The 26,054-nt window shown below is 41.7% G+C and overlaps 4 protein-coding genes across 4 annotated transcripts; 1 reads left to right on the top strand and 3 right to left on the bottom strand.

Moving 5' to 3' along the window:
• Positions 1-751: 751 nt before the first annotated feature.
• On the bottom strand, positions 752-8,529 carry LOC122772838 (putative sodium-coupled neutral amino acid transporter 8). The gene is made up of 10 exons (XM_044031149.1): positions 8,132-8,529; positions 5,462-5,660; positions 4,355-4,505; positions 4,156-4,260; positions 4,000-4,057; positions 3,272-3,386; positions 3,039-3,186; positions 2,739-2,941; positions 1,495-1,546; positions 752-1,259 (listed from the first exon to the last, which is right to left on the bottom strand). The coding sequence occupies exons 1-10, from the start codon at positions 8,318-8,320 to the stop codon at positions 1,157-1,159; spliced, it is 1,323 nt and encodes a 440-aa protein (XP_043887084.1). The 5' UTR covers positions 8,321-8,529; the 3' UTR covers positions 752-1,156.
• Positions 8,530-10,286: 1,757 nt separating this feature from the next.
• Positions 10,287-14,773, bottom strand: LOC122772043 (neuritin-like protein). The gene is made up of 3 exons (XM_044029679.1): positions 14,325-14,773; positions 13,090-13,237; positions 10,287-11,357 (listed from the first exon to the last, which is right to left on the bottom strand). The coding sequence occupies exons 1-3, from the start codon at positions 14,380-14,382 to the stop codon at positions 11,060-11,062; spliced, it is 504 nt and encodes a 167-aa protein (XP_043885614.1). The 5' UTR covers positions 14,383-14,773; the 3' UTR covers positions 10,287-11,059.
• A 1,574-nt stretch (positions 14,774-16,347) lies between these two features.
• Positions 16,348-21,145, bottom strand: thap11 (THAP domain containing 11). The gene has a single exon (XM_044029951.1). It carries the CDS (start codon positions 20,665-20,667, stop codon positions 19,816-19,818), a length of 852 nt encoding a protein of 283 aa, XP_043885886.1. The 5' UTR covers positions 20,668-21,145; the 3' UTR covers positions 16,348-19,815.
• Positions 21,146-22,140: 995 nt separating this feature from the next.
• On the top strand, positions 22,141-25,141 carry pole3 (polymerase (DNA directed), epsilon 3 (p17 subunit)). Its single transcript, XM_044029954.1, has 4 exons — positions 22,141-22,628; positions 23,528-23,613; positions 23,855-23,973; positions 24,253-25,141. The coding sequence occupies exons 1-4, from the start codon at positions 22,563-22,565 to the stop codon at positions 24,465-24,467; spliced, it is 486 nt and encodes a 161-aa protein (XP_043885889.1). The 5' UTR covers positions 22,141-22,562; the 3' UTR covers positions 24,468-25,141.
• The last annotated feature ends 913 nt before the right edge of the window (positions 25,142-26,054 follow it).

Genomic DNA, 26,054 nt, shown 5'->3' with positions numbered 1-26,054 from the left:
TGATTTGTGTGGTTTGCAGTGATTTCCTCCCCCCCCCACCCCCACCCCCCTTTGCTTTTAGTGGATTTAATCATTGGGTCAGCAGGTTGAGAAATGTATAATCCTATAGGCCAAAGACAAGCAGAGAATCACAGTTTGAGTTTGTTTTTCTTTCCTCCCCTCAGGACATTAATGCTGCACAAGATGGGGGGAAAAACCACTATATCTGAACTGAAGCGTGTATAAAGGGGCAGCTGTGTGTTTTTATGCCCTATTTTTGAACAAAGTTTGCACATGTATGTGAGGGTAACACAGCTGATCCTCTGCTTTGTAGGCAGACGAGTCCAGGCACTGAGTACGGATATGATGACATGTTTGGATATGACACACACACACACACGTTTGCCCTTCATATATAATGAGGACCCTCACTTAACCATCATAACTAAGTGTCCAATTCTAACCCTTGTCCTAAAACCAGGTCTTAACCCCCAAAGAATCCCTTGAAAGATGTGAGGACCAGCCAAAATGTCCTCACAAAGCCACACATACAAAAACAAACACACACACAAACTTAGTAAGGACACCCCATAGCCCCAATTACCCTAACCTTAACTTAACCATCATAACTAAATGCCTCACTCTAACCCTTAACCTCCCGAGTCATTTAACTTAACCATCATAACTAAGTGCCTAACCCCTTGATGTACACCCAGTTCTTATCCTAAAAACCCCCAAAAACCCTTTAAAGATGTGAAGACCAGTCAAAATGTCATTTGTAATTAATATATAATTAATAAATGCATTCAATTCCATGTGAATTCATAAAAAATCATTTGTAATCACAGTCAAAACAGCGTCTATGGTCATTCTGGTATTGTCAGATTTGAGTAATATAAACATTATCAGTGACACACATGCTTGAATGGATGACTGTGTGCAAAATAAATAAACAACGCTCAGTGGTGCAATGCTGCCCCCTGCCTGCACTTTGTATGCACAAACAAACACTCACAAAGGCGACACATGGCTGGTTTTTCACTGTTATTGGTAAAGCAACACAATAAAACCCATACATTTAAACATAAATACGTAACATGAAACAAAGAAAAAGTGACTTTATCTCTATTGTAAGCATCACACAGACGAATGCTGCGGATAGTGATGATGGGATGGTTTAGAACTTGTGAAAGAGCTCCATGATAGCGATGGTTGTGCTCTGTCCAAAGATGAAGGCTCCGACCACGATGGTGATGACGCCCCACACTGTTAAAATCAGCCTGGGACAGAGGGGAAGGATTTAGTTAAAAAATAATCTGTAATATCTTTACGGTGTTTTTCCGTTATACAGTTCTAGCTCAAACAATTTCCCTGAGCAGAAATCTCCATTTAAACCAAAGTTTTTACTCATTTGTTATTTGAAACTCGACTTCTACTCAATGACTAAATGAGGAGTCTCAGTTTCACTGGCGGTTAATTAGATATTGGTTGGATTAACTGGGAGAGTGCGCTCACCTGATTCTTGGACTCACAGGTTCTGTTTGCATCGTGAACACTAAGCAAAGACCTGTAGAACACACACACACACACACCATCAGAAACTTAATGATAGGATGGTAAACCTGTAAGAATAAAGATACTGTGACATAAAAATACACAATATTGAAAAGGACAGGACACCTTGTTGTGGAAAGATTGGGCTGTCTCCACTGCCTCCTTGATTTTTAAAGCTACTTCATTTATTCCTCCCACTTCCTTAGATCGTTTTGTTTTTTGTTTTTTGGACTGATTTTTTTGATTTAAAGGCGACATTGAATGCTTGTATCACACATATATGTTAGTTATGGGGGTCTACTTACATATATTAACTTGTTTTCATGGTTAAAAACCTCCTACTTGCTGCAAACGAGCCGATCAAAATATCTCCTCACTTTCAGACCAAAACCACACCCCCAGAACGTGGACTGTGTTGTGATTGGCCAGCCAACGAGAGCTTTCCCACTGTCCTGTGATTGGCCAGGTACCTGGAAGTGACGTAATAGATAGGCCAGCTCTCAGATACACAGCTCCCCCTCTGGCACGGTGGATGCTCTGCATCTCAGCCGCTACAACGAGAGTAGTTCTTCTTCTTCTGCGGTTGAACGTACGCAACCGGATGTGCCCGGACTAGTGCCCGCACCAGGAGGTGCTACGGTGGTGAGAGGAGTTATTATTCTGATGACATCATCAACCTACGGAAGTGACGATCCACTTCGCAGAGCCCAGGAAAACAATACAACACTATTTCAGCAGTGGCTGAACTGTTTGTTCTGAAACTTTAGGGTTTCATAAACGAGGTAATGACGCAGATACACACACACAAACGCAGCGTTAATTGTGGGCTTTAACTTTTACTTTTAAGTCTTTTGTGTTTGCATTTGGGGTCCTGCTTAGGCCTAGCGGTATCTTAACACAACCACAGTCTGACCGAGCGAGGAGCCACACACGGCACGGGTCAACATCGACCAGGCACCGACATGGCTCCACGGCTTGTGTTCGCCAGCTCCACTGAAAACAAATGCACATGGAGAGGGGCGAGCGCCAGCGGTGAGCTTTATAACGAGGTAGACGATGGATGGATGTTTCAGCTGGTGTTGTAAAAATATGTACTCCTACAGAGACCATGTGGCAGCTCTGTTGCTTCTTTGACATTTGCACAGCTCGTGGCAAAACGTCTACATCTATTAGCCCCCCCAAAAAGGTTTTTTTCGTTTCGATACCTGGAAAGATAAAGATGAAGAAGGCACTGATTCCTCCGATGACACTGATGACCTCGCCCATGTCGGGCACAAACATGGCAATGAGAAGAGTGACGGCGATCCAGATGACAGTGAGAACGACCCTGCAGCGAGTCTCAAAGGAGGGCAACACGATTCCCCGGCGACGCCTCTGAACTCGTAACATCAGGTTCAGGATAACCGATCTGTGCGACACGCAACAGAGAAACAAACTGTTCAACAAAAAAAAAAACACACAAAAAAAACACAAAGTCACAACAGCTCAACTCAGGAAAGACTGACCTCCCCAGAAGAAGAATGATTGGATAGATGGTGATAATCGATATCCCAAAAAGCAGTCTGGAGATGATCATGACCACATCGTTTCCTGGATACGACATCAAAATATCTGAGGCAACGTCTCGTCCGAACGTCATGAAGCCGTACACACCTGGACGTATCGAGAGTGGAAATGATTAGCGTCTTTCCGGTGAGTCTGTCGGGAAGTGAGGATTATGTTTTAGAGTTGGACTCACCCGTCAGTGTGTAGACGAGCAAACAGAAGAACATGGAGAGAACAGAGATCACCACCCAGTGGGAGATCTTCTGGTTCTCCATGCTACTGTAGATCGCTATACAAGCTTCATGGCACTGCAAACACATGTACACAGTGGTGGTACGAGTTAAACTCGAGTTAAAATACTGTATCTGCGCCCGATTTCATGGACACTCCAAGAACTTTATGTCTAAAAACTGCTAGGCTGTCAACTGTGACTAACTCCAACTACCAAAGGGTAAGTTATAGAAGATAGATAGGCTCAGAATACATGGCCTCATCATTGGGCAAGAACTAAATCCAACTGTGACACTGTGGGTAACACTGCCTTCCTTTCCAGCAGGTGGCACTAGTCTGTAAGAAATGGAATTAGTTTATCTTGTCATTTGGAAATCACATTCAAGTTCATTGTATATGTGCCAATGGTTGTCTCTGTATTTTGGCCCTTTGATGAGTCTGATGACCTGTCTATTGATGGATGGATGATGAATGATGGACAGACAGATAAATGGACAAATTGATGGATGATGGATAGATGATAGATGATGGATGGATGGATGATGAATAGATTGCCAGAGGTACCACAATATGGTATTATCACGATATTTAAGTCATGATAAGATATTATCACAATATACTGATTATTTGCAAAATCATCACTCGGCACCATCTAGTGGATCGAAATAGATAGATGAAAGATGATCGTACCTGGAAGCCAAAGCAGATGGTCGGTACAACACTGAACATCGAGGCCCATGAGCTCACACTGAAAACCACACACACACGCACACACACGCTCTGTTACTGATGCACATACAAATGTTCAGTACACTTGTGCATTTATTAAATCCCTGTGTGACTGACCCTTGTCTGGGCTCTGGAGTGATTATGGCTGGGTGACTGTCCATCAGGTAATACTTGACGATCACTGCTATGCACAGATATGTCGCAGCCAACGTCCCCAGCACACTGACAGGAGGAGGAGGAGGAGGAGTTAGGACAGTTAGGACTCACATTCAGCTGGACGTCAGCCTGAGTATGTGTTGTGTGTGTTGCTGTGCACCTTGTGTATTTCTGGATGCCGATTTCTTTGGGGATGGAGAGTGGTAGGATGATGACGAGGCACATGATGAAGAGGGCGAACCGCTGGTCGGTGTACCAGTGATACGGCATTTCTCCCTCACCGGTCACGGTTTCATATAAGGAAACACACACTGGGGAGATCGAAGTACAAGAGTTCGGTAGAAGAATGTCTTTGTGTTTTCAGTACTTCCTGCATGATCGTTAATGGAAAAGTAAAAATAAAATGTGCCATGTAGTGGAAAAGCGCCAATCGTCTTCTACGTCTGAAATACATTAGCTGCCTGGAGGCGTTACTTTCCTGGAGGGACTTTGTCCAGATCCTCAGCTACCCTGTCTACCCTTCTCGTCCACCAGTCTCCAAAAGCTTAATTTCCAGTACACAGCAAAATTACAAAAATAAGGTCAGATGTTTACCCTGATGCCGGCTGGAATGAAAATTAAAGTGCGGCTGATTTGTGGTCTGAGAGAGATTAATTTTTTCTCTGATATTGGAAATGGTTGCAAAATTAATCCTTAACTCATTCGAGTCCTTTGACAACATGGAAACATTCAAACAGAGCACTGATGATGAGCAGCAAATGATGGAAGTGTGTCCAACAGGAACTCTAAAGCTCTCATTTGTATGTTTATGTTTGTTACATGTCATATTGCCCTCACATAAATCATGTCATATATTTACCTTTTTTGGCTTATTAAGATATTATACAAAGAATATGATAGCAACCCTGTTTCCTAGAAGCTTTGTTCATATGTACTGTATATATCGTTGTCCTTCCATATGCAATACGATAATCTATACACCAGGGTAAATATATATATAAATGTGATATTTTAAATAATCAATTTCACTCGCCAAGCGTTGCTACTTCATGTCTTTCGATCCAGTTAATGAGAACTGAAGAAGCCTTTTTGATGAGGAGGTGAAACATCTTCAAGTCCAGTCATCTACAGCTAACTACTGAAGACGGCAATGACCTGATGAACCCTTTGAGACTGAGAACCTTCACAAAAATCTCGGTTTAATACACAAGAACAAAAATGAGAAACTCCAAATACTATGGTCTATTGTAGTTATTCTGGTTCTTACATTTCTCCAGCTGGTCCTGCACCACCACCAGGAAGGCCACACATATCATGAAGAGGTTGAAGCAGAAACAGACCTCGCACAGTTGACCCACGGCTTGTCCACACACTTCCCTCACCACGTCCTGATAGGTATTCTGTCTGCTGACGGACGATGCATAGCCAAGGATGACCAGGCCGCTAATGAGGAACACAAGAGAAACCTGGCAGAGACACCAAGTAGATTGTGGAGAAAAAACAAACATTTAAACAGTCACTTGAATCTGAATCAAAAGAGCAACAAATGCATCTTGATCCTTGGCTCCCATCTGGGAGGTTCTAGACCTGATGGGCCCCTTGGGCTGATTTTGGGAAGCCCATGTGTTTGTTCATACACACACACGCTGTGAGTAGATGCAGTGCAAAGAAAGTTCAGAAGGTTCATTAGAGCTTCCCTGTGAAAAAGATGAGCCTCTTTCACACCAAGGAGAGACAAAGGGGTCCTGAGTCTATAATATCCATGCACAAAACTAACCGCACTCGTGAAACACTATACAGAAGCTGGCGATGTAAATTTACAGCTATATAACTGAAAATGTATTTGGACCCTCCAATATGGGTTCCAGGAGAGATATTACATAGATATCAAGAGTTTACATCTCAGCCACATGAAGGAGCTTGTTCATTTTCCAGAACAGTTAGAGAAGAAATTGCAGCTACCTATCACCTGTGGCGCGAGCTCACATTACGTAAGGACATAAATCCACCCCTGCTTTGTTAACAGAAGAGTAGACTGCAGATTAAGTTAGCCAAACTGTCAATGAGGTAAGCTAAAGGAAGAGGATGGTTGTGAACTGATGCCAGCTTTTTAATGAAACACAAAAATTAAACTTACAGACCGCAGCAAAAGTTAGCCGAACTCTCACCTGTGAGGTAAGCTAGCATGAGGAAGGAAATAACTCCTCCGCTTTGTTGAAACACAACAATTAAAGAGCAAACTGTAGCTCAAACTCGCCAAACTATAAGCTAGCATGACGATTTTAGTGAAATGACCCTTGCTAATAACACACAGAAGTTCAGAACGGCTACTTCAGATAAAGTTAGCCAAACTAGCAGTATAATAACTATTGTGTTTCACTAATAAAGCACGGGGGTGTTCACGTTCATCCTCAGGCTAGCTTAAATACTAAACTATCTTTGGTGTTTCATTACAGCACGGGTCAGTTCACTGGAAATTACCGGGGGAAAAACCATTCCTTGACCCCTTAACTTTCCCCGAAAGAGGTACCTACTCGTGACTAGTGAACTTTTAAATTTCCAGGAACTCTAGAGGTTCTAGGCTGTGAGCTGTTTCAGTGTTACAAACTTAGCGACTTTGTTGCTCTACTTAGCGAGTATTCAGAGCCCCCTAGTGGCGCTTCTTCAAAAAAGCCACTAGCAACAACTCTAGTTATTTTTTCCTGGTGTTATACTAGAGACTTTTGGAGACTCGTATCATTGTAAAGGAGCTTTGCACACCACACAGGACAAAAGTGCTAATGACAAGCGATCCGCCACCGGATCACAAGACCTCGGAGGTGTGGTGGAAACATGAACTACACGGATATGCTGGTGGAAAAGGAGCTCTTCATACAAATCTTAATGAGTGGACTAATCTGTCATTTTTCTGTCTTGGTTCAAAAATAAGGAACAAAGAACACATCTTTTATCTTCAAATACAGCACAAATCCGTATTTTACAGAACGGTTGGCAACCCTAAACCATGGGTTGGTTAATGTTCATCCTCATGCACAAACTTATATGACTGAATTGTACGTAAGCCAAACCATCACCTGTGAGGTAATTTGAAAATTCATACCATCTTATGCTCCATGTACATTTTTCCATCAAAAAGTTATAACTTAGGGATTATGAAATAAGAAGGTATTAACGTTATTCCCTATTACACAATTAGTACCATATTATTATATTCTACACTGTACTGCAGTGTTGTAATATAACAAAGTACAAATACTTCGTTTCTGTACAAAATTCTCATATCTGTACTTTACTTTGTTGTTTATATTTCTAGCAGCTTTTCTTTTTACTTTTACTCCACTACATTTACAGGAGAGTTGGTATTATGGTCTGTATTTTGATGAGCTGCTTAACACGCCGCAGCATGGGGTCAAGTGTATTTGCTCAAGGACACATAGACTAGTAGAGCTCCTCACTTCTTTCAATACTTTTACTTCTAGAAAATTACTTTTGATAGATAAGTACAGTAAATGTCATATACTTTAATTTACTTAGGTAATATTATACAAAAGTTTTATGTACTTTATACACAACTGGAAACACAATGGTGGTGAAAGAGCCTCAGTAATTCAAGACCTTTCCCCAAAGTACATATACAAGGCTTATTCTTCAGCTACACTTGTACTTATGAATACATTGAGAATTGTAGGTTAGAGTTATATCAGAAAATGACTCAATACTTGAGTACAGTAAATGTCATATACTTTACGACTTTTACTTAAGTAATATTATAAAATGTGACTTTAAGATACTTTATATAAGACTGCTGTATACTAAAGTGTCATGCACACATTTGTCATGATGGAAACACTGCAGGAGGGCCATATAATACTTGTACAACACACACTACACAAACGTGTATGATTCAGTTTACTAGCAGCAGGTTTTGTGGACTCACCATCTCCACAGTGATGGCAGTGTTCACTCCTCCTGCCTTCTGGAAAGCCCAGGGGAAGTTGAGCAGCCCGGCTCCCAGTGCAGACTTCAGCATGATGAACACTGCCCCGAAGGAACCAAGCCGCGGAGGATCCGCATGGGACGCGGAGCGGGCCAGAAGGCTGATGCTCTCCCGGGCCAATTCCTCCATGATCCAGAAGAACCAGCTCCAGCACTCACACACACACTCACACACACAGACACCAGCAACCAGAGGCTCTGACACGAATGTTCACTCAGTGTGTGAGTGACTTTCCACATCAGCAGCTGTAGTCACACACATGCAAATATATATTAGACCTGCCGCCGCGACTCACGTGGTCTAATTGGACTTTTTGACTATTTAACATTTCACTGTGAGGTGAAATATTTGGCACTAAAGTGAGTATGTTTGCCTGTGTCCACTGCTCCCCACCCCCCCACCCCTCGTGTCTGTCTCCCTGACATACTGTACATTTGACCACTGGAGAACTATTTAATGGCAACAATGGTTAAAGGCATTTGATTGATGAGATACAGCTCTGAAGAAGCTGCTGAACTCTTGGGTCGGGACCCACAGGTGGGGCCCTGGACTTTTCCCCCCAACCCTTTCTTTAAGATTTAAGTGTGCATAATGTGCATAAAAACTCTTGAAAGTTTGCATGGAGATTAGGTCTATAGCGCCCCCTAAGGTGAAAACAGAGGCAAAATTTAGTTCAACCGAATTTCCCAAGACTTGTTGGGAAGACGTTATAGACCAAGGCAAAGAAAAAAGTCGACTGTAACCATGGCCTCATCTCAACTGGAAGTCTGACACTTTGAACTTTGGCGTCCATTTATGTCCATCATGACTGCTTGCAGTCCTAGTTTATTTTGTATTTGTCCGTGTTTGCTGATTCACAAGCTCTCTGCGTATATTTAATCACCAGACAGCTGTGTCCATAGGCCATTGTTTACTTTCCATGCATTCAACATTCATTTCATACACTTACTGAATATTTTTTCCACAGGGTAATATACAAAGAGTGCACTGTTCAGCTTATAGGATTGCCCGCGTTTGTCTCTTTCCCGGATATCTCTGTGTCGACTACATGTGGAATTCATAATCCCGGCCATGTTTCATGTCACTCGCCATCTGTTACCGTGTAGAGGTCACATGACCGCTGCAGAGAGGATGAGAAATCGCCTTTGTTTTTTTTTTATTTTTGTTTGTATCTTAAACAATTCGACAGCAGCTGGATGTCGTGGTGACGTCGCAGATTTTTTCTTTTGAGTCAAACACACGGCTAAGAGATTAGAGGAAAGCTAACGCGCTCCGGGGAGAGTTCAGAGATGTTGCGGCTGATCCTCTGCGCATCCTCTCAAAGATATTTCCTCCCTGTCCTGCTTTTTATAAGATAACATTAAAAAAAAATATGTAGATGGTGATCATCGTAAGATTTTCTTTCTTTTTTTTTAAGAGAGTGCAAAAGACACGACAAAGGACTTTTCAGTTTGTGGCAACAACTATTACTTTGTTGTTGCTCAGTAATAAATATATATATACATATATATATATATATATATGTATATATATATATACACACATATATACATATATACACATATAAAATATACTGTATATACACACATATACATATATTTTATATATATACATGCATAATAATATATATATATATACATATACATACAGTATATATATACGTATATATATATATATATATATGTGTATATATACACACGCTACAAATGTCAACAAAGCCATTGTATGAGGTGACAACCTCAAAGACGGCAAGAAGTCTCTGGAGTCCGTGATGAGTTAAGTTTGATGAATTTATTGAAGACAGCTCAGTACGGAGGGAAATATGTTGCGTTTCCACCGGCTCGACACGGCACGGTTAGGTTGCGTTTCTACTAGCATAATAACCTACTTTATTTTTAGTATCTGCTCTGGTGAGGTTCCAAGCGAGCTGAGGCGATACGATATGCGTGATGTTGTCTGCCGGCCACTGATTGGTCAGAGTGCCGTCACAGGAAGAGACGTCCGACACAAGAATGAGTGACTGTGTCATGGAGGAAGTACTGAACATATAGTTTTGAATGAACTGATTCTAATGATTCAGTTACACTGAAAACAACTGCTTTACAAGTCACTAGTCCCTCGTTTGTGTGTGTGTGTGTGTGACACATACAATCATCTGTCATCAGAAGATACAAAGATACAAACTGGAAATGCTTACAAGTCCAACCTCGGCTGTGATTTCTGTGGAGACAAGTGTAGTTTCTGCATCTAATCATCTCTCTTCAAGCTCTAGAGCTGAAACTAAGTGTGGCTAATGCAAATTATCTATATGAATTCATCAGTATTTAATCAAAGAGAGATGACCAAAGATTACTATACTGTATACATGTACAGCTGCAAGGAATGTTGTATTGTAAATTGGTATTTGTTACCATAATCATATCCAATTTCTTTGAGCTAAACCTTAACTGTATCCAGCTACAGAATAAAAATAAAACAACACAGAGTATGATTGTGTTTTTAAGGGGCAGGAAAACTACTGACGACAAGAGTTTTCATCAGTCGAATCCTTCCATGCAGAAATCTAATTTTCTGACATTAAAACCAGTCAAATGGAGAGTGAATGAGTTAATGTTTCATCCTCTGATTGGATCACCAGCAAATCTGAACACCTGGCATTTTAGAAAAGAACAAAAAAAAACAAAAATCCCGACATGCTCTCTTGTCCATTACAATCATCCAGTATTACTGATGGAATTCTCTCGCTGGGTCAAAAGTAAACGACATGCATATGATTAAAGATAGCGATGATTTAAACACGCGTGTGTCAGAAAGACAGCAGCATCTGTGGCGTGGTGAAAAAAACACGTGTGCGTGCGTGTTCATGAACTAACTCCTGATCACAATCAGTAGTGTGCTGCATGCAGGGAGCAGCAGTGTGCTGAAGGTGGCGCTGTGCTTGCGTGTCTGCCCTTTCAGCGTCTCCTGATTGGTCTGGTCGGAGGTGGGGGGGCTCGCGGGCGCGGCGCTGGGCGGAAGGGTGGTGCGGCTGGCGCACATGTCGTACAGGTTCCCGGAGAACTGCGTCTTCCTGGACTCTTGCCTCAGAGACTCCCAGACGGCGGCTGCGTCTCCTGGACAGCCGGCCAGAGCTGCGTTTGCACAGACATGGAAGGCATTCCAGGACCTTCACAGAACCAGGACAGCAAGACATGTCAGGGTCAAAGGCATAGCTTGGATTTTTGAACATCAGGTTGTATGACACAGACCCACAGGAGTAGAGTGGATGCGACGTCGTTCAATCAGTTAACGAGGCTCCGGTTCAGAGATCTTGCCTGGTTCGGAATGAACTTGATGGATTTTCTCAACACGGTTCGTCTTCATCAGTTTCATAGTCCCTCACTCGCTCTGACTAAAACAGCTGAAACACTGCGACTTGTGACCTGTGCGGCGTAGTGATACGGGCCAGAAAATAGTGCCAAACTATTGGGCAGGGGTTTATTTCTAAATTTAAACGTGTTAACATAACATATGCATGCAAGTTTGTGTTTTAAAACCCATTAGTTATGTGTCCCAAACTCTCTCCCAGGACCACTTTTCGAACGTCGCGTCCACTCTACTCCTGAGGTCTGTGTCATACAACTTAATGTTCAAAAATCTGAATTATCCCTTCAAAGCTGCTGTCACTCAGTACATTTTAAATGAGCTAAGGCCATAGTCCGACTAAAGGCCCTGGTATGCTTCTTCAAACGGTTTGCAAAGAACTGAATTTCCGCCCCCCACCAGTAGGTGGAGTATTAAGCCCCGCTCACCAAGCAGAAAAAACAGAATGCGTCCTTTTCACTGCGTCCAGACTTGTACCGCCACCCGGTGGTGATGTGAGATACTACGGGCCAGTGGTGCGCGAGTACACCAGGGTCCGAGATACGCGGCGCACACTTCGGCACGCGCGCCATGTGACCGGAAGTGTACCAGGGCCTCAAGAAAGGCATTCAGAGAAGTTGCAGAGTCAGAGTATACATGTGGAGGTCACAGTCACTTAGTAAGTTAGATGATTGGTTAGTTGACTAGTCAGTCAGTCAGTCAGTCAGTCAGTCAGTAAATTAGATGATTGGTTGGCTGACTGGTTAGTCAGTCAGACAGTCAGCCAGTTAGTCAGTCTATCAGGTAATTAGATGATTGGTTGGTTAGTTGACTTGTAACCCCAGCCCTTACCCTTAGTTAGTAAGTAAGTAAGTAAGTAAGTAAGTAATAATAAGTAATAAGCTAGTGAGTTAGATAGTTCTGTCATGCCTTTTGAAGACCCTCACACAAAATATAGTGAGTCAGTCAGTTGGTTGACTACTCCATCAGTCACTTAGTAAGTTAGATGATTGGTTGGCTGATTAGTTAGTCAGTCAGGTAATTAGATGACTGGTTGGTTGAGTTGTAACCCCAACCCTTCGTTAGTTAGTCAGTCAGTCACTTAATAAGTTAGATAATTGGTTGGCTGACTAGTTAGTCAGTCAGTCAGGTAATTAGATGACTGGTTGGTTGAGTTGTAACCCAAACCCTTGGTTAGTTAGTCAGTCAGTCAAGTTAGATGATTGCGACGTGCACTTGGGTGTGCGAGGGCGTTAAGAATGCAATCGGACACATTATTGGCCGCGTACGTCTGACTCTGCCTCCATAGGTGGCGCTGTATCTCTCTATAAGCTAACACGTATTGAATCAGTTTTCACGTCACAGAAAAACAAACAGTGAACGAGGCGAGATGGGCGGTTAATTCCTTCAGCCATCCAAATGCGAGTTTCCTCTGTAACCTTCGCTCTCGCCGACGCCAGAGAAAACCCGCGCACACACGGGGAGAACACGCAAGGCCAATTTTTAATGCTCAGCAGAAAAGGTTCTACAGACAGTAACAGTAGATAGACACACACCTGCAGACTGCGTCGATGTCCTGCGCGCTCTGGTCTTTCTGCGTCTCCACCAAACTGTCTCCGAGTGTCAGCAAACACTGAGCAAAACTCTTGTAGATGGAGCCGCAGGAAACGGGAATAGCAGCTCCGAAACACGCTGGGACCAGACCTGCCAAGAGTAACAACATGTGTTTAAATTAGGGAGAAACTTGAGTTCCGATACGGATATTAGTCCGTTTTAGATCATTTATGAACGTATGAAGCTCAAGTCATTTCAAACACACATAATTCTCCAACTGTGTAACAAATATTGTTGTAATAAACAGCTCAAACACGACTCAGCTAAAATGCTTTTGCTGACCCCCCCCAAACCAAAGTTAGTCAGTTAGTTGGTTGACTACTTAGTAAATCCATCAGCCATTCAGATAGTTAGATGTTTGGTTAGTTGACCTGTAACCCCAACATTAACCCTTAGTTAGTAATTAAGTAAGCTAGTTAGCACTGTCATCACTTACAAAAAACTTAATGATCAGATCAATTATAGTTAATTGGTTGGTTGACTACTTAGTAAATCCATCAGTCACTTAGTAAGTTAGATGATTGGTGGGTGAACTAGTTAGTTAGTCAGTCAGTCCGATTGGTTGGTTGAGTTGTTCCCCAACCCTAAGTTAGTTAATTAGTTCTGTCGTGCCTTTAAAAGGCCCTATCACTTCCAAAAAATAAATGATGTTAATATGACTTACTTGGTTGGTTGGTTGACTACTTTTTAAATGATTGGTTGGTTAACTTGTAACCCCAACCCTTTGTTAGTTAGTTAGTCAGTCTATGCCTTCTACGCCATCTGTCATGGGATTAAAATATTATAAACTAATAAATACAACAACAAAAACAGACAAATAAGATTAAGTGATAATAAAAAAAGTGGCATCATGAAGTCCTACAATCCTCATTCCATGTAACCTGCACATTTCAAAATAACTATATGCTATAGATTGACACAATCTAAATGTTTTTCCAGGATTTCTACAGGCAAACGTGTAAATGCTTCTCAGTAAAATGACAAGAGCAAGAGTAAAAAGGACTTTTTAAGCAAACATCACAACAAACACACCACGTCACGGCAAGTCCTCGACATACTGTTCAATTTCAACCATCTGTCGATGTAGATAACACAAACTCTCTCTCTCTCACACACACACACACACACACACACGCACAAACTCAGAAACAACTGGAGAGCAGAAAAAGGTCCTCACCGAGGCAGAGAGCGACAAGCAGCAGCTTCACCACAGTGCCCGGCTGACACCTCCTCATTTTGAGTCCCACCTTTGAACCAGAGTCTCCTGATGTGAAGCCTGGACCGGCCGACGACTCGTACAATGGAGCTGCATTAAAGTCCTGCTGTCCACTGGGAACTCATCAGATTGTAAAAGTACAGCGATGCACAGACTGCTGGATTAACAGTGGGATGTAATGCAAAGTGTATGTGTGTGTGTGTGTGTGGGGAGGGAGAAGAGGGAAGGGGGGGCAGGAGCCACAGGGAGCTCAGAAGCAGCAAACCAATGGATTATAGAGCTTTTCTCATTTCCGGTCTTTTGTATTTAGAGCATTTATTTATTTATTTTTTTAAAAAAACGGATCAAATACATACAGCAGAGTTTAACTGTGTGTGTGTGTGTGTGTGTGTGTGTGTGTGTACGGAAGAGGATTAGGGCCACATGTAAAAAAAAAATTTAAAAAATAAATAAAACAGCATGAATTCTGAGATTAAAGTCAGAATTCTAAGATTAAATAAAGTCAGAATTCCAAGATTAAAGAAAGTCAGACTGTTTTTTGACTTTTTTTTCCTGACTTCAATCTCAGAATTCTGACTTTTTTCTCAGAACTCTGATTTTCTTAAAATAAATTTCTTTTAATAAATTAAAGTCAGAATTCTGAGAAAAAAGTCAGAATTCTGACTTTTCTCAGAATGAAATTTGAAAATTTAACAAAAATAAAAAACTGTGCGACAGTCTATTCTGTGACTACTTTCTACGTAAATGGAATGCAACATCAATTCAGTATTTATGCTTCCACACCTTGGTTTTATTTAAAAGTGATGATTATTTATTCTTTATTTATTCTGATTATCTTCATCTCCTCCCCGTTTCATCTGCTGATGGGAAAGTGAATTACGAGAAGAGTCATTTTTAGCGAGAGCATATCAGGATTCGTTAGAAAGTCCAAAGACTGGAACTTTTCTGTCCTCGTCCTCTCAGCCTTTAAATCCCTGGCTGACGTCTCTGTGCATTAGCGTAGACTAAGTCCTGTTTCACTGACACTGGAGGTGGAATGGTCACCGATTGTTAATCTGCAGTTTAAAGAGGACCATTAACCGTGGAATAATCTGTCTGGGTCTGAAACTACTGCCACCAATCAATATGTCAGACCTGCATAGTCTCACATAGCTCTGCTATGCTAACAGTGATAACAGCTAACGTGATAAGAAGACGCACGGTAATGACGTAAATTAGGAACGCCGGCTACTGTTTAAATGTTTAATATCATGTGATTTCCAAACATCTTTCTATATTTCAAAATTTTTTAATATACAGTACATACCTTGTATTTTAATTTATGTTTTGCTTTTTTAACGTTACATTTAATTGGATTTGAGTGAATGTAAAGATGTTTGTTGTAATTGTCAGCCGCTGTGAAATCACAGATTAATAGTCCTGGTCCTGGATTAAAGCATTATGCAACACTGTTGAGAGTAAAAATCCAGATGAGATTAGGATCGGGATCCTCGCGCTCTCCAATGTTCTCTATCCATCCATTCATCCACTTTCACTCTCTCTCTCTCTCACTTACGACACATTAGCAGCACAGTGGGTATTTTTGAATGAGACATTTGGACTTTGATTCACACGATGACATTCGACACCTCAGCGCATTGAGATGCTCAACAGTTCCGCAAATATGTTCAAAAGCTGTCAACTAACAGAGAGATTAACCAAATCTGTCATCAGCACCTTTTAAGCAGTGGTTTTAAAACCATCCAGTGTTTGCACCAACATTATTATTATTATTATTGTCATTATCATTATTGTTGTTATTAGCACTGTGGTGCGAGGACCTATTGAAAGTGTAGGAATTATTATTTTATTCTTTCTCCGCATTGAATTCCTATAATTTGACCCCCTAAACGTGCGCGGAAACGGACGAAAATTGGCACGCTAACCCAACATAAAGCAGAGAATCATCAGCGTAAAGCGAGTTCACATCATCACGATGGGCCAATTAATATCATACAAATTTTATTTATTTTCCCCACAATTCAACACAGCCGGAAAATCAACACTCCGACCACGTGACAGAACTTTCTGCAGCCACTCAAACTTCAAAATGTTCATCTCTTACTCCTCCTAAAAAAGAAAATATCACTGCAGTGTTTCACTGAGCCAAAGCTGCCTCAACTACAAAGAAAGTGACTAAAACAAACAGCGTGTTTCTGTTTTAAGTCGAGACACATGTTGACCTCGTTTCAGAAAGGACTTAGAACTGAGACCAAAGTCAGAAATCTGGAACAACAACAATTCAAATAATTACTAATTCAATAATAAATTCATTACCAGTGCTTTTAGTATTGAATTCATTGTTTTTGTTTTAAAATAAAAGCAAGTTGTCTGATTCTTCGGTTTCTTTAAACTTGACAGTGAACTGAATGTCTCCGGTTTGTGGACAAAATGTGAAGACTTTGGACGTTTTTCGCTATTGTCTGACATTAAATGGATGTATCTACAATAATAATAATAATAATAATAATAATAATATGTATTAGCTGCAGCCCCACAAAAATTGCCAGAAAAACAATCAGACCCCAAAAACAGGCATAAAAAAGTTGCAAAACTGAAGCAAATAATAATAAGTAAAAATAAGTTACATAACGAGTCTTGATAACTGTCAACTATTTTGATATCCTTTTTATCTGTTTGGGTATTCATTTCTTCTTAAATGTGAATATTTTCAGGTTTCTTCATCAGTTTTCATTAAAACAAAATCATTTTTAGCTTGTGAACAAAACAAGACATTAGAGAACATCATTATTTCCAGCTTTGGCAAACGTTTTCTGATATTTTACGTACTGAACAAGAACTCGGGGAAAGAAGAACAAAAAAAAATCAAACAAACGAACGTCCTCAAGAAACAACTTTTTTTTAATATGATTTCATTCTTCGAGTGGCCTTTCAAGTTTTATAGGAATTCTTTAAAGTCCTTTTTTCTGTTGCACAGATGTTTTCGAGCAACTCAAACGACTGCGAAGGCATCTCAGATAAAGTCAGGGTTACAACACCATAACTGTGCCATGACGAATAGTGTTTGGTTACAAAAGAAGAGCCAGGGATACACTTGCTCAAATACATCCACATATGCGATATTACGCCTACTTCACGTTCCCAGCGCCTGCTTGATCAACGGGAGATGAAACTCACAAAGAACAGTAGGGGCAGTATACACTCAGAAGTGTCGCCGGCTTTTTTCATTTACAAAATGCAAAATATGGCAGATTCCATGTGACCTCCCCTCCGTCCTGTACCCCCGATGCAACCTTATCGGGGGGGCATCCTAACCCTAACCCTGACCCAGTGCAGTGAGGGTCGTATAGAAGAGTGTTAGGGCCACGTGTAAACAAACAAAAATCTGAAAGAAAGAAATGCCGTTTTTCTTTTACTTTACTTAAAAAAACTCATAGATGTTTTTTATTTTTTATATGGGTCCCCAAACAAATTATTATTAGCATTTTAATTAATTTACCAGTTTGCCAGTTCAATGTCATTTAATGTTAGGCGTTACAAATATGGCTGTAAAGTAGCTGCTACATTGTGCAACACATTTGCTCTTGTCGTGATTTAATTTGCACTGCGACAGTTTGCCATCTTTAAAAAGTGGGTCCTCGTAATAAAAAATCATTTGGGGACACACTGCCCTGGTGAGATAAACCAGTAACACATGTTCACACAGTACAGGTCAAGTACAGTCCACTAAAAAGAGAAGATGGGTGACAACTTTTCAACATAATTAGGTTCAATCAAACTAATGTAAATAGGTTATCATCAGCATCATGTAACGTCATTCATTCAAGAGTTACCAACTCAAGTTTGTCATCTGTTTTCTTTCCCGCAGTGAATATAAAGACCAACGCTCTGCTGTACTCGCTATATTAAAGCTACAACTTCAAAATTAAGCAAAACAAAAACACCACAACATGATATTAGTCGACTAAAATCAAGACTAACACCTGTATTTAGTTCACTTTTATTCTTTAAGGCAGTTCCCTCGATTATTTGACGCGAGATCGCCATATTCGTCATGTTTTACAGCGATGACGTTGTTCTGTGGTTCTGGGACAATCCTCTGAAGCTACATCCCACTGCTTCCATTTCAACATTGCATAAGTTCTGCGCTCTGAGAATGGGAGACATTTGAAAACAACGTGAGCTCCTAACGCCGGGAGGTGCGTGTGAAGCTCCGTCAACACTTTCCTCGACTTTCACCTCGTCGTCCGTGTCATAACAGATGTTCCCTTGTCCTTACTTGTCACCACAGACTTCCCGTGGACATCTGCTCACACACGCCAGGTGTGTCTAATCGCGTGACTTCCATTTTCAGGTGTGCGAGCATGGACGCAGGTGGTTTTCACCCAGAACTCAAAAAAGTAAACGCAGACTGCAGATTACAAAGAAATAAATGTTGTTAAAAATGTTGGTGGTGATGTGAATTTGGGATTTTCCTTAAAGATACAGTGTGTAAAATGTAGTAACATTTGTTGTTTATTGATTTGCATATGAAAGTATCCCTCGCCTTACTCTTCACCTCCAGGTGTGTATGATAAACTATGTAGCCTTCAGTTGGCTTCAAAACACAAAAGACATTTAGTTCTTGTCCATTGTGGGCTACTGTAAAAACATAGTGGTCTAAAACGACCGCCTCCATAGACCTGATAGAAATAATTTTAAAAGAAATACAACAAATACTACAGTTGGGCGATTTGCAATTTCTGGCAAAAGAAAAAATAAATCACCAGAATTTTACACACTGGATCTTTAAAACAAGCCACAGACTCTCATTTTTGAAGTCATGAGAGTTGCGATTGTGACCAGAGCTATGTCCGACCTTTAAAAAAAAGGAAGTTGTCAATCCCAGTGGTGACTACGACCATAGAAGTGATTAACTGGCAGGTTTTAGAAGCTCATTTTGACTCTACAGGTGGACAAATGCCACTTCTGACCGACTTCCAAGGCTTCACTTTTCAAACCCTCTAAGTCTACAGCCGAAGCGTGGGACAAACCATTTATCAAATGAAGATGAAGTTGTGTGGACGTAGCTCTCATTGTCTTTTATAAAAACTTTGTTAACGTTGTTTTTTTTTTTACAACTAAAGGCAACTTCTAGCATCAGTCTGGTTATAAATATGTAGTCAGCTCTACGTCCCTAACATGGATTCATGAAATGTGTGTTATTGACCTCAGTTTGGCTGCAGGTTATCAGTTGAAAATTGGTGTGATTTGCAGAATAGCAGTGAGATTATAACTATCAGCACCTAATCTAGGCAGCCAACTCTTTTCACATCTAGCCTACGAAAGATGAACTTCTACGTGGAGAAAATAATCTGCCATCGCTCGTAGTTTTATACAAAAACTGGTCTCGAATCGCTGTCTTTCAATCAGAGTCTGGGCAGCGACTCGTCGCTCTCTCAGTGACCGGTGATCACATCATCTTCCGGGGGGGGAAAGCCACCGCTTTCCCGACCAACAGCCGGTCCCGCTCCCGCACCTCCTCCTTCAGCTTAGCCTCGGAGATCCGCAGCTGGCGGATGGTCGCCTTCATCTCCTTCATCTTCACCTCCATCAGTGCGATGATGTCCCGCTGCTCGTTCAGTTTCCGCAGGAGCTCGGCAGACGTTGTCCCGGTGGTCAGGGAGTAAGAGTGGTCCAGCGGGCTGCTGGTCAAACTAACGAACTGCAGAGCGGCAACGGCAGACGCGGCGGCGCCTTCCACCGGCGCGTCGTCGGCGGGGGTGAGCGCGTCCGTGTTGCCCACCGCCGCGGTGTTACACGTCCCCTCCGCTGGGACGGGCAGCCGCGCTGTGCCCAGATACTCCCCGTTATGGCCAATCTGAACCACGGTGATGGTGTCGTCGCTCGCCTCGCCGCCTATGGTGCCCTCGGCTCCTCCCGCGGTGTTACCCAGCACGCTGGTGATCATGATCCCGGAGCTCGCTGTAGCGGCGGCTGCGGCGCTGGCGGGTGCGGGGACCCCGGCGGACGTTTTCTTGCCTCTGCCCCGCCGACTCCTGCGCTCATTGACGCCTCGGAGTGGGAAAAGAGACGGGATTCTGATGGTGTACGTTTTCCTCCCGCCGGGAAAGTGCACGCTGCACACTCGGTGACCCGTGGTGGGCTGGAAGGTGCTGAAGCAGCCGCTGACCCCGGCCCGGGAAATGTTCCTCAGCCACTGCGCCCTCATCGCAGGGTCTTTGGGGAACGTGTAGAACCGCAGCTCCCGGTCCCGATGCGAGTTGTTGTAGCAGCCGGGCACGCAGCAGGTGAAGCCGGGCATGTTGACCTCAGCGCCCGCGATGAAGCTGCTGAAGCTCGGGTTAATTTATTGTTGTTACTCTCCGCGGCCTGCAAGCGGAACTACACGTCCCACAAAGCTAACAACAACTTCCTGTTTATTTTTACACCCCAAACTGAGCCGATGTTCTCCGCGCGACGACGGAATCCTCCCGAGCTCAGCCGAGCCTGCAGTACACGCAGCGGACGCTACTACCGGACCCGAGCCCCGTGTTTTATTTAGGATGTTTGGTTTTGTTGTTGTTCGCGGTGTTTTCAGACCAACCGTCCGCCACCGAGAACTAAAACTACCGTGAGCCTTTGCGCCTCCTTCCCTGCTCCGCCTGCCCTCTAGCACCCTTGCTGGTCAGAGTGTGAAAGCGCAGCTGAGACCAGAGAGACTGATTATGCCAATTTAAATCATGTTATTCAGAGAGAAAAAATAATAATAACATAATTAAATATAAATAATAATAAAAACATTGGACATGAAATTAATTACATTTAAATCTGTGTGTGTGTTTCCCCCCAGTAAAAAGTAATGTTCTGGACACATACACACACATAAAACACTACATGGATTTGAATTTGTTACTTTCATAAATAAAGGTAGACCAATTAATCGAGGGTGATATTTGCCATTTTTAAAATAATTGGTATTGGTCATTTTTTATTAATCGGCCAAGTATTACAAACTAATGTGATAAATGTTACTACATCATGAAAACTAAATTTTTTTTCACCCAAAAACATTTTTATGTTTGTTTTTGATGCCTTGCCTCATGTTTATAATTTTTTCCAACACTTTGGAGACTATAATTCACTCTATAATACATTTTGTAACATTTACACTGCTCTTAATATTAAAACCGGAGGATGTTTTAATTTAGTATCGTCTCTATATGTAGACATAGTGCGTCCCAATAATAAAAAATACCAAAGATTTTTTTGGTAATTTCTTGATTTTCCACAGAGCATCTGTATCATTGCATGACCAAAATATATGGATTTTGGTTTGTGTTCACCACCATTAACTCAACCAATTATAATCTTGATATTTGCTTAGGTAAATGCATATTCTATCCAGTAATTCACATTTGTTGTATTAGGTATATTTAAGTAATAAAAAAAAGTTGAATTTCAATATAAAATCTTTCTTTGGGCCAAAATGAGAATCATCAAGTGAAGAAAACAAATACAGAATTTCCTGTATGATCCTATGGAGGATGATAAATTACATAATAATAAAGAAAGACAGAATAAATGAATGAATGAATGAATGAATAAATAAATACAGAAATTAATGAATGAATGAACAAATAAAAGAATAAATGGCTAAATAAATTATAATAAATCGTTTATTTATTATATCATTTATAGTCCTCCATATAATCCAGGTATGTGTGTAATAATATGCAGAGTGAATGTGCAAGTTTCCTCCTGCAGGGGGCAGTGATGTGCACAATTACCACGTTATACACGGAGAAGAAGAATGGTGACGTCACGTGGGAGGGCCAGCCAGAGCTCGTGGTTCGTGGACGGTTCGCGGGAAAAGAAGTCCCAAAACAAATCGGTTGCGATGGACACGCGAGCAGCGTCACGTAGAGTCTAACCGGGAAAACGTTTACCGATCCCCGTCAACGCAGGGTATCACGGATACTGACCCACGAGCCGTTCTGAGGCTACGAGAGCTAACCGGCTACTTTAGGTAGCTACGAGCAAACAACACACTGTCAGTCGGTTAGCTAAACATTAGCCAAGCATTAGCCAGCCGCCAGCGGACAGGCTAACGGTGAACACGGGGTGGCGAAGACTCGGTGAGCGGGTGGTAAAGACTCGGTGAACGGCTGGTGAAGACTGTGTGCGCGGGTGGCGAAGACTCGGTGAACGACTGGTGAAATGGCAGAGAGGCCAGAAGATCTGAACTTACCTAACGCGGTGATCACCCGCATCATCAAGGAGGCGGTGAGTGCGGGGAGCGGACACTGAGCTCCGCCTGAAGCTCCAGTTAGTTAGCTCTAGCCACCGGAACCGGTGTGATCTGCTCTGTTACACGGAATGATTTAACGGATCCACTGTGGGGAGGTGGGGTGGGGGGGTTTATCAGTGGCAAAAAAAAGTTTCGCCCCACCAGGGAAACGAGAAAGTAAAGGCAATTATTGTCAGATATGCATAATATACACTTATATAAACACAAACATATTAGGAAAGAAAGATAAAAGAAAAATATATACGAGAGGATTTTTTTCATTTCACAAGAGTAGAGCAGTTGGGCATACATCTCTGTTCTCTCCATTTATGAAGTATAATAATGAAGAAAACAACAGTTGGGTTGGTCATTTCTGAGTCGGCATTCCCAACCAATTAACACTCATTTTAAAAATCATTAACTATGTTCAATGTGGGCATAATATACATAGTAAATAGCTTAAAGAATTGCACATCTAAGATGTAAGTGGATTAAAGTGACCTGTCTCTTCTTCTTCTAATAATTTGAAGGCTGTACACACTAAGAGTTGCAACGCTGCCCTCCACAGGGCAGTTGGTGTCCAAAATGTCTTGTCAATTTAACATCAAATTAGCAGAGGACTCCTGCTGCCTTCACATGAAAAAATTGGAAAGAATTAGATTTTAATTTAAGTTTTAAATGAAACAAGCATTTGATTTTGACACTTGTGTGTTTTTCTCACTTTTCGCTGAACTTTTCAAATCAATGAGTCAGCTGAAGAAGCAGCTCCAGCACAACCGATGTTCTCTTTGCGTGAATAAAGCCTCCTGTATGTGTTGTGTGATAAGAAGACTATGTGCTATGTGTTGCGTCTTTTGAGATAAATAACTCCTCCACACTCCTCTGTTTTCAACAGCTTCCAGATGGAGTCAACGTGTCCAAAGAAGCCAGGAGAGCCATTTCCCAAGCTGCCAGCGTGTTTGTGCTTTATGCAACCTCCTGGTAAGAAGAAGATAAATCAATAAAAATCAAACACATGGTTGAGAATTGATCCACAAAAGGCATTTTGATTCAAGTTGGGGTGCGAGTTGACTTCAGACACTTCAAACGATGGAATCCTGAAAAATGCTCGGTCTGGAGGCAGCAGCAACTAAAACATACAGCTGTTATTATTGGTATTAAATTGTTTCTAATAATTAAATTAAATAATTTCTGTCTTTGTTTTGTTTTTTTTTCATCACAGTGCGAATAATTTCGCGATGAAGGCGAAGAGAAAAACTCTGAACGCGGGAGACGTCTTGGCAGCGATGGAGGAAATGGAGTTTGAGCGATTCCTGGAGCCGCTCAGAGAAGCTTTGGAAGGTCGGTGCAGCCTCCGCTACGTCTTTATTCAAATGCATCGCAGTTTTACGCTGTATTGTCAAAGATTTGGCACGATAAATTGTGCATTTATACGTTTCCATTGAAGGGATTATTGGGAGTAGTAGTTTGGAGTGACCTGCAAAAGGAAAACAAAATGATGATGTGATAAACGGTGGCATTGGTCGACAAGTTAGCGGAAGTCGGAACGTTTTACCAAATGCAGAGAAGATGAGATTAAAAGTTTGTCTAATTTCCTGCTCATGTTTGTTTTGTTACCAGTGTACAAAAAGGGCCAGAAAGGAAAGAAGGAGGTGTCGGAGCAGAAGCGCAAAGACAAAGAGAAGAAGGTCGACTCTGAGAATGACAAGAGCCGGGAGGAGGAAGAGGAGGAGGAGGAGGAGGAGCGAATGGAGGAGGAGCCGGAGGCGGAGAACGAAGCAGCAGCAGCAGCAGCGGAGGAGGAGGATGAGGAGGAGGACGAGGTGGAGAACTGAGGACGTTTTCACCTGTGACAACAAAAACGATTTATATAACAAAAACAACGCACATGTCCGTGTACGATGATGCGTTCAAGTGACGTCGCTACGAATCGTTGCATCAGGTTACGGCGAGGTGACATGCGCCCTCCGCGGTCTTGTCTTCCAACATAAAGCACAATGGTGATGTCGCCATGTTTTTTTTGGTAATTTTCATTTTTTATACACTTTGATACAAATGCTGTTCAATTTCTAATGTAACAGGATTTCCTGAAAATAAATGACATTTAAATAACTCGCTAAAATATGAACATATGATGGTTCAAATATGGATGAGATTTAATTTAACCCATTTCTTTCTTTCTCCCCCTTCAGCTGAGTAAGTATATGGTTAATAGCATTATACAAATTAAAAATATTGCTTCACCTTAGTAAACCCTTAACGACACAAATGCATATAATAGTGTAATCAATTAAGCAAACTACAAACCACACTTACTTTGAAATCACTATGTTTTTCCCACGTCAAGTTCTATAAAAAATATCCACAGATTAACTTAAAAACCCCGCGTGAACATAGTTTTTTTTTTTGATAAAGACTGTGCTGTTTCTCATGTCTTTCCTTTTGTACAATTGATTGTGACAAATGGCAGATTTCAACGTTTTCAATAAAACAGTTTGTATGAAATCAAGCCTGTTGTGACTATCAGGGCTCCAGACAATGTTTTTCAAAGTAGGGAACATGTGCAAGGACAGATAGTGGGCAATGTGTAAGAGCTCCACTGCAGCCACACCCCCTCTCACTCACAGCACTGAGTGAGACAAGGCGCCATGAAGCCGAGGTAAACCAGTGCCCCCAACCAGACTGTTCACCCAACCCCCCTCTGGGAGGCGTTACAGGTCTCTGCACCCAAACAAGCAAGTTCAGAGGAAGCTTCTTTCCTGCAGCCGTCACCCTACTTAAGTCTATCGCTGCATCCCGGTGACAATCACCAACCAAACAACCGTTATGCAACCATGTAGTTCCATTTTCCAAGTTTATTGTATGCCATTCCGTCAGTATTTGCCTTCTACCACGCAGACAAGTCACTGAACTTTTCCTGTGGTATAGTAACAATGAGCTAACCAACAATTACTAAAAACAAATTTTGCAAGCACTGCATGAGTGTAACCTAAAATATCACTTCTTTCGTGCACAGAATTCAAATACTTTCCATGTACTTAGAAAATTTTCAAAAAATTCCCGTGCTCAGATTTTCTTGTCAATCACAAGAGTTGTAACCTAGGGAGATTTGAAGCACAAAATTCAAGAACTTCGAACAACCTGTATATTAACACGTTTGTACAGGGTATATGCAGGAAACCTGAAGTTAATTTCAGCACCTTTTAAGATCCCAGACACCCCTTAGGGGTCTTTAGCACACACTAATTATTGATAACACATTTGATTGGCATTACATTAGTGAACACTGGGCACAGTGGGAATAGTTTCTCACATTTATACCCAGTCAATCATGTTCCATTTCTGGGTTAACAGATATAAAGTTCCATAATAGGGCACATCTTTAATCCAGTCCAGTTGCAACAACATCTGGAAGATTACCT

The sequence above is a fragment of the Solea senegalensis genome, linkage group LG7 (genome assembly GCF_019176455.1).
Source record: "Solea senegalensis isolate Sse05_10M linkage group LG7, IFAPA_SoseM_1, whole genome shotgun sequence".
NCBI lineage: Eukaryota > Metazoa > Chordata > Actinopteri > Pleuronectiformes > Soleidae > Solea > Solea senegalensis.
Note: the sequence above shows the minus strand (reverse complement) of the source record. Positions and strands in the feature narration are given on the sequence as shown.

Bases quoted from the DNA above. Each gene is read 5' to 3' on its own strand.
- LOC122772838 (XM_044031149.1), bottom strand. From the start codon at position 8,320: ATGGAGGAATTGGCCCGGGAGAGCATCAGCCTTCTGGCCCGCTCCGCG. The intron at 5,661-8,131 runs GTGAGTCCACAA...TGTCTCTGCCAG, and splicing joins CTGCCATCACTGTGGAGATG to GTTTCTCTTGTGTTCCTCAT. The intron at 3,187-3,271 runs GTGAGTCCAACT...CGATACGTCCAG, and splicing joins GCTCGTCTACACACTGACGG to GTGTGTACGGCTTCATGACG.
- LOC122772043 (XM_044029679.1), bottom strand. From the start codon at position 14,382: ATGAGGAGGTGTCAGCCGGGCACTGTGGTGAAGCTGCTGCTTGTCGCT. The intron at 13,238-14,324 runs GTGAGGACCTTT...TACTCTTGGCAG, and splicing joins GCTTGTCGCTCTCTGCCTCG to GTCTGGTCCCAGCGTGTTTC. The intron at 11,358-13,089 runs GTGTGTGTCTAT...GGTTCTGTGAAG, and splicing joins GACATCGACGCAGTCTGCAG to GTCCTGGAATGCCTTCCATG.
- thap11 (XM_044029951.1), bottom strand. From the start codon at position 20,667: ATGCCCGGCTTCACCTGCTGCGTGCCCGGCTGCTACAACAACTCGCAT.
- pole3 (XM_044029954.1), top strand. From the start codon at position 22,563: ATGGCAGAGAGGCCAGAAGATCTGAACTTACCTAACGCGGTGATCACC. The intron at 23,614-23,854 runs GTAAGAAGAAGA...TTTTCATCACAG, and splicing joins GTGCTTTATGCAACCTCCTG to TGCGAATAATTTCGCGATGA. The intron at 23,974-24,252 runs GTCGGTGCAGCC...TTTTGTTACCAG, and splicing joins GCTCAGAGAAGCTTTGGAAG to TGTACAAAAAGGGCCAGAAA.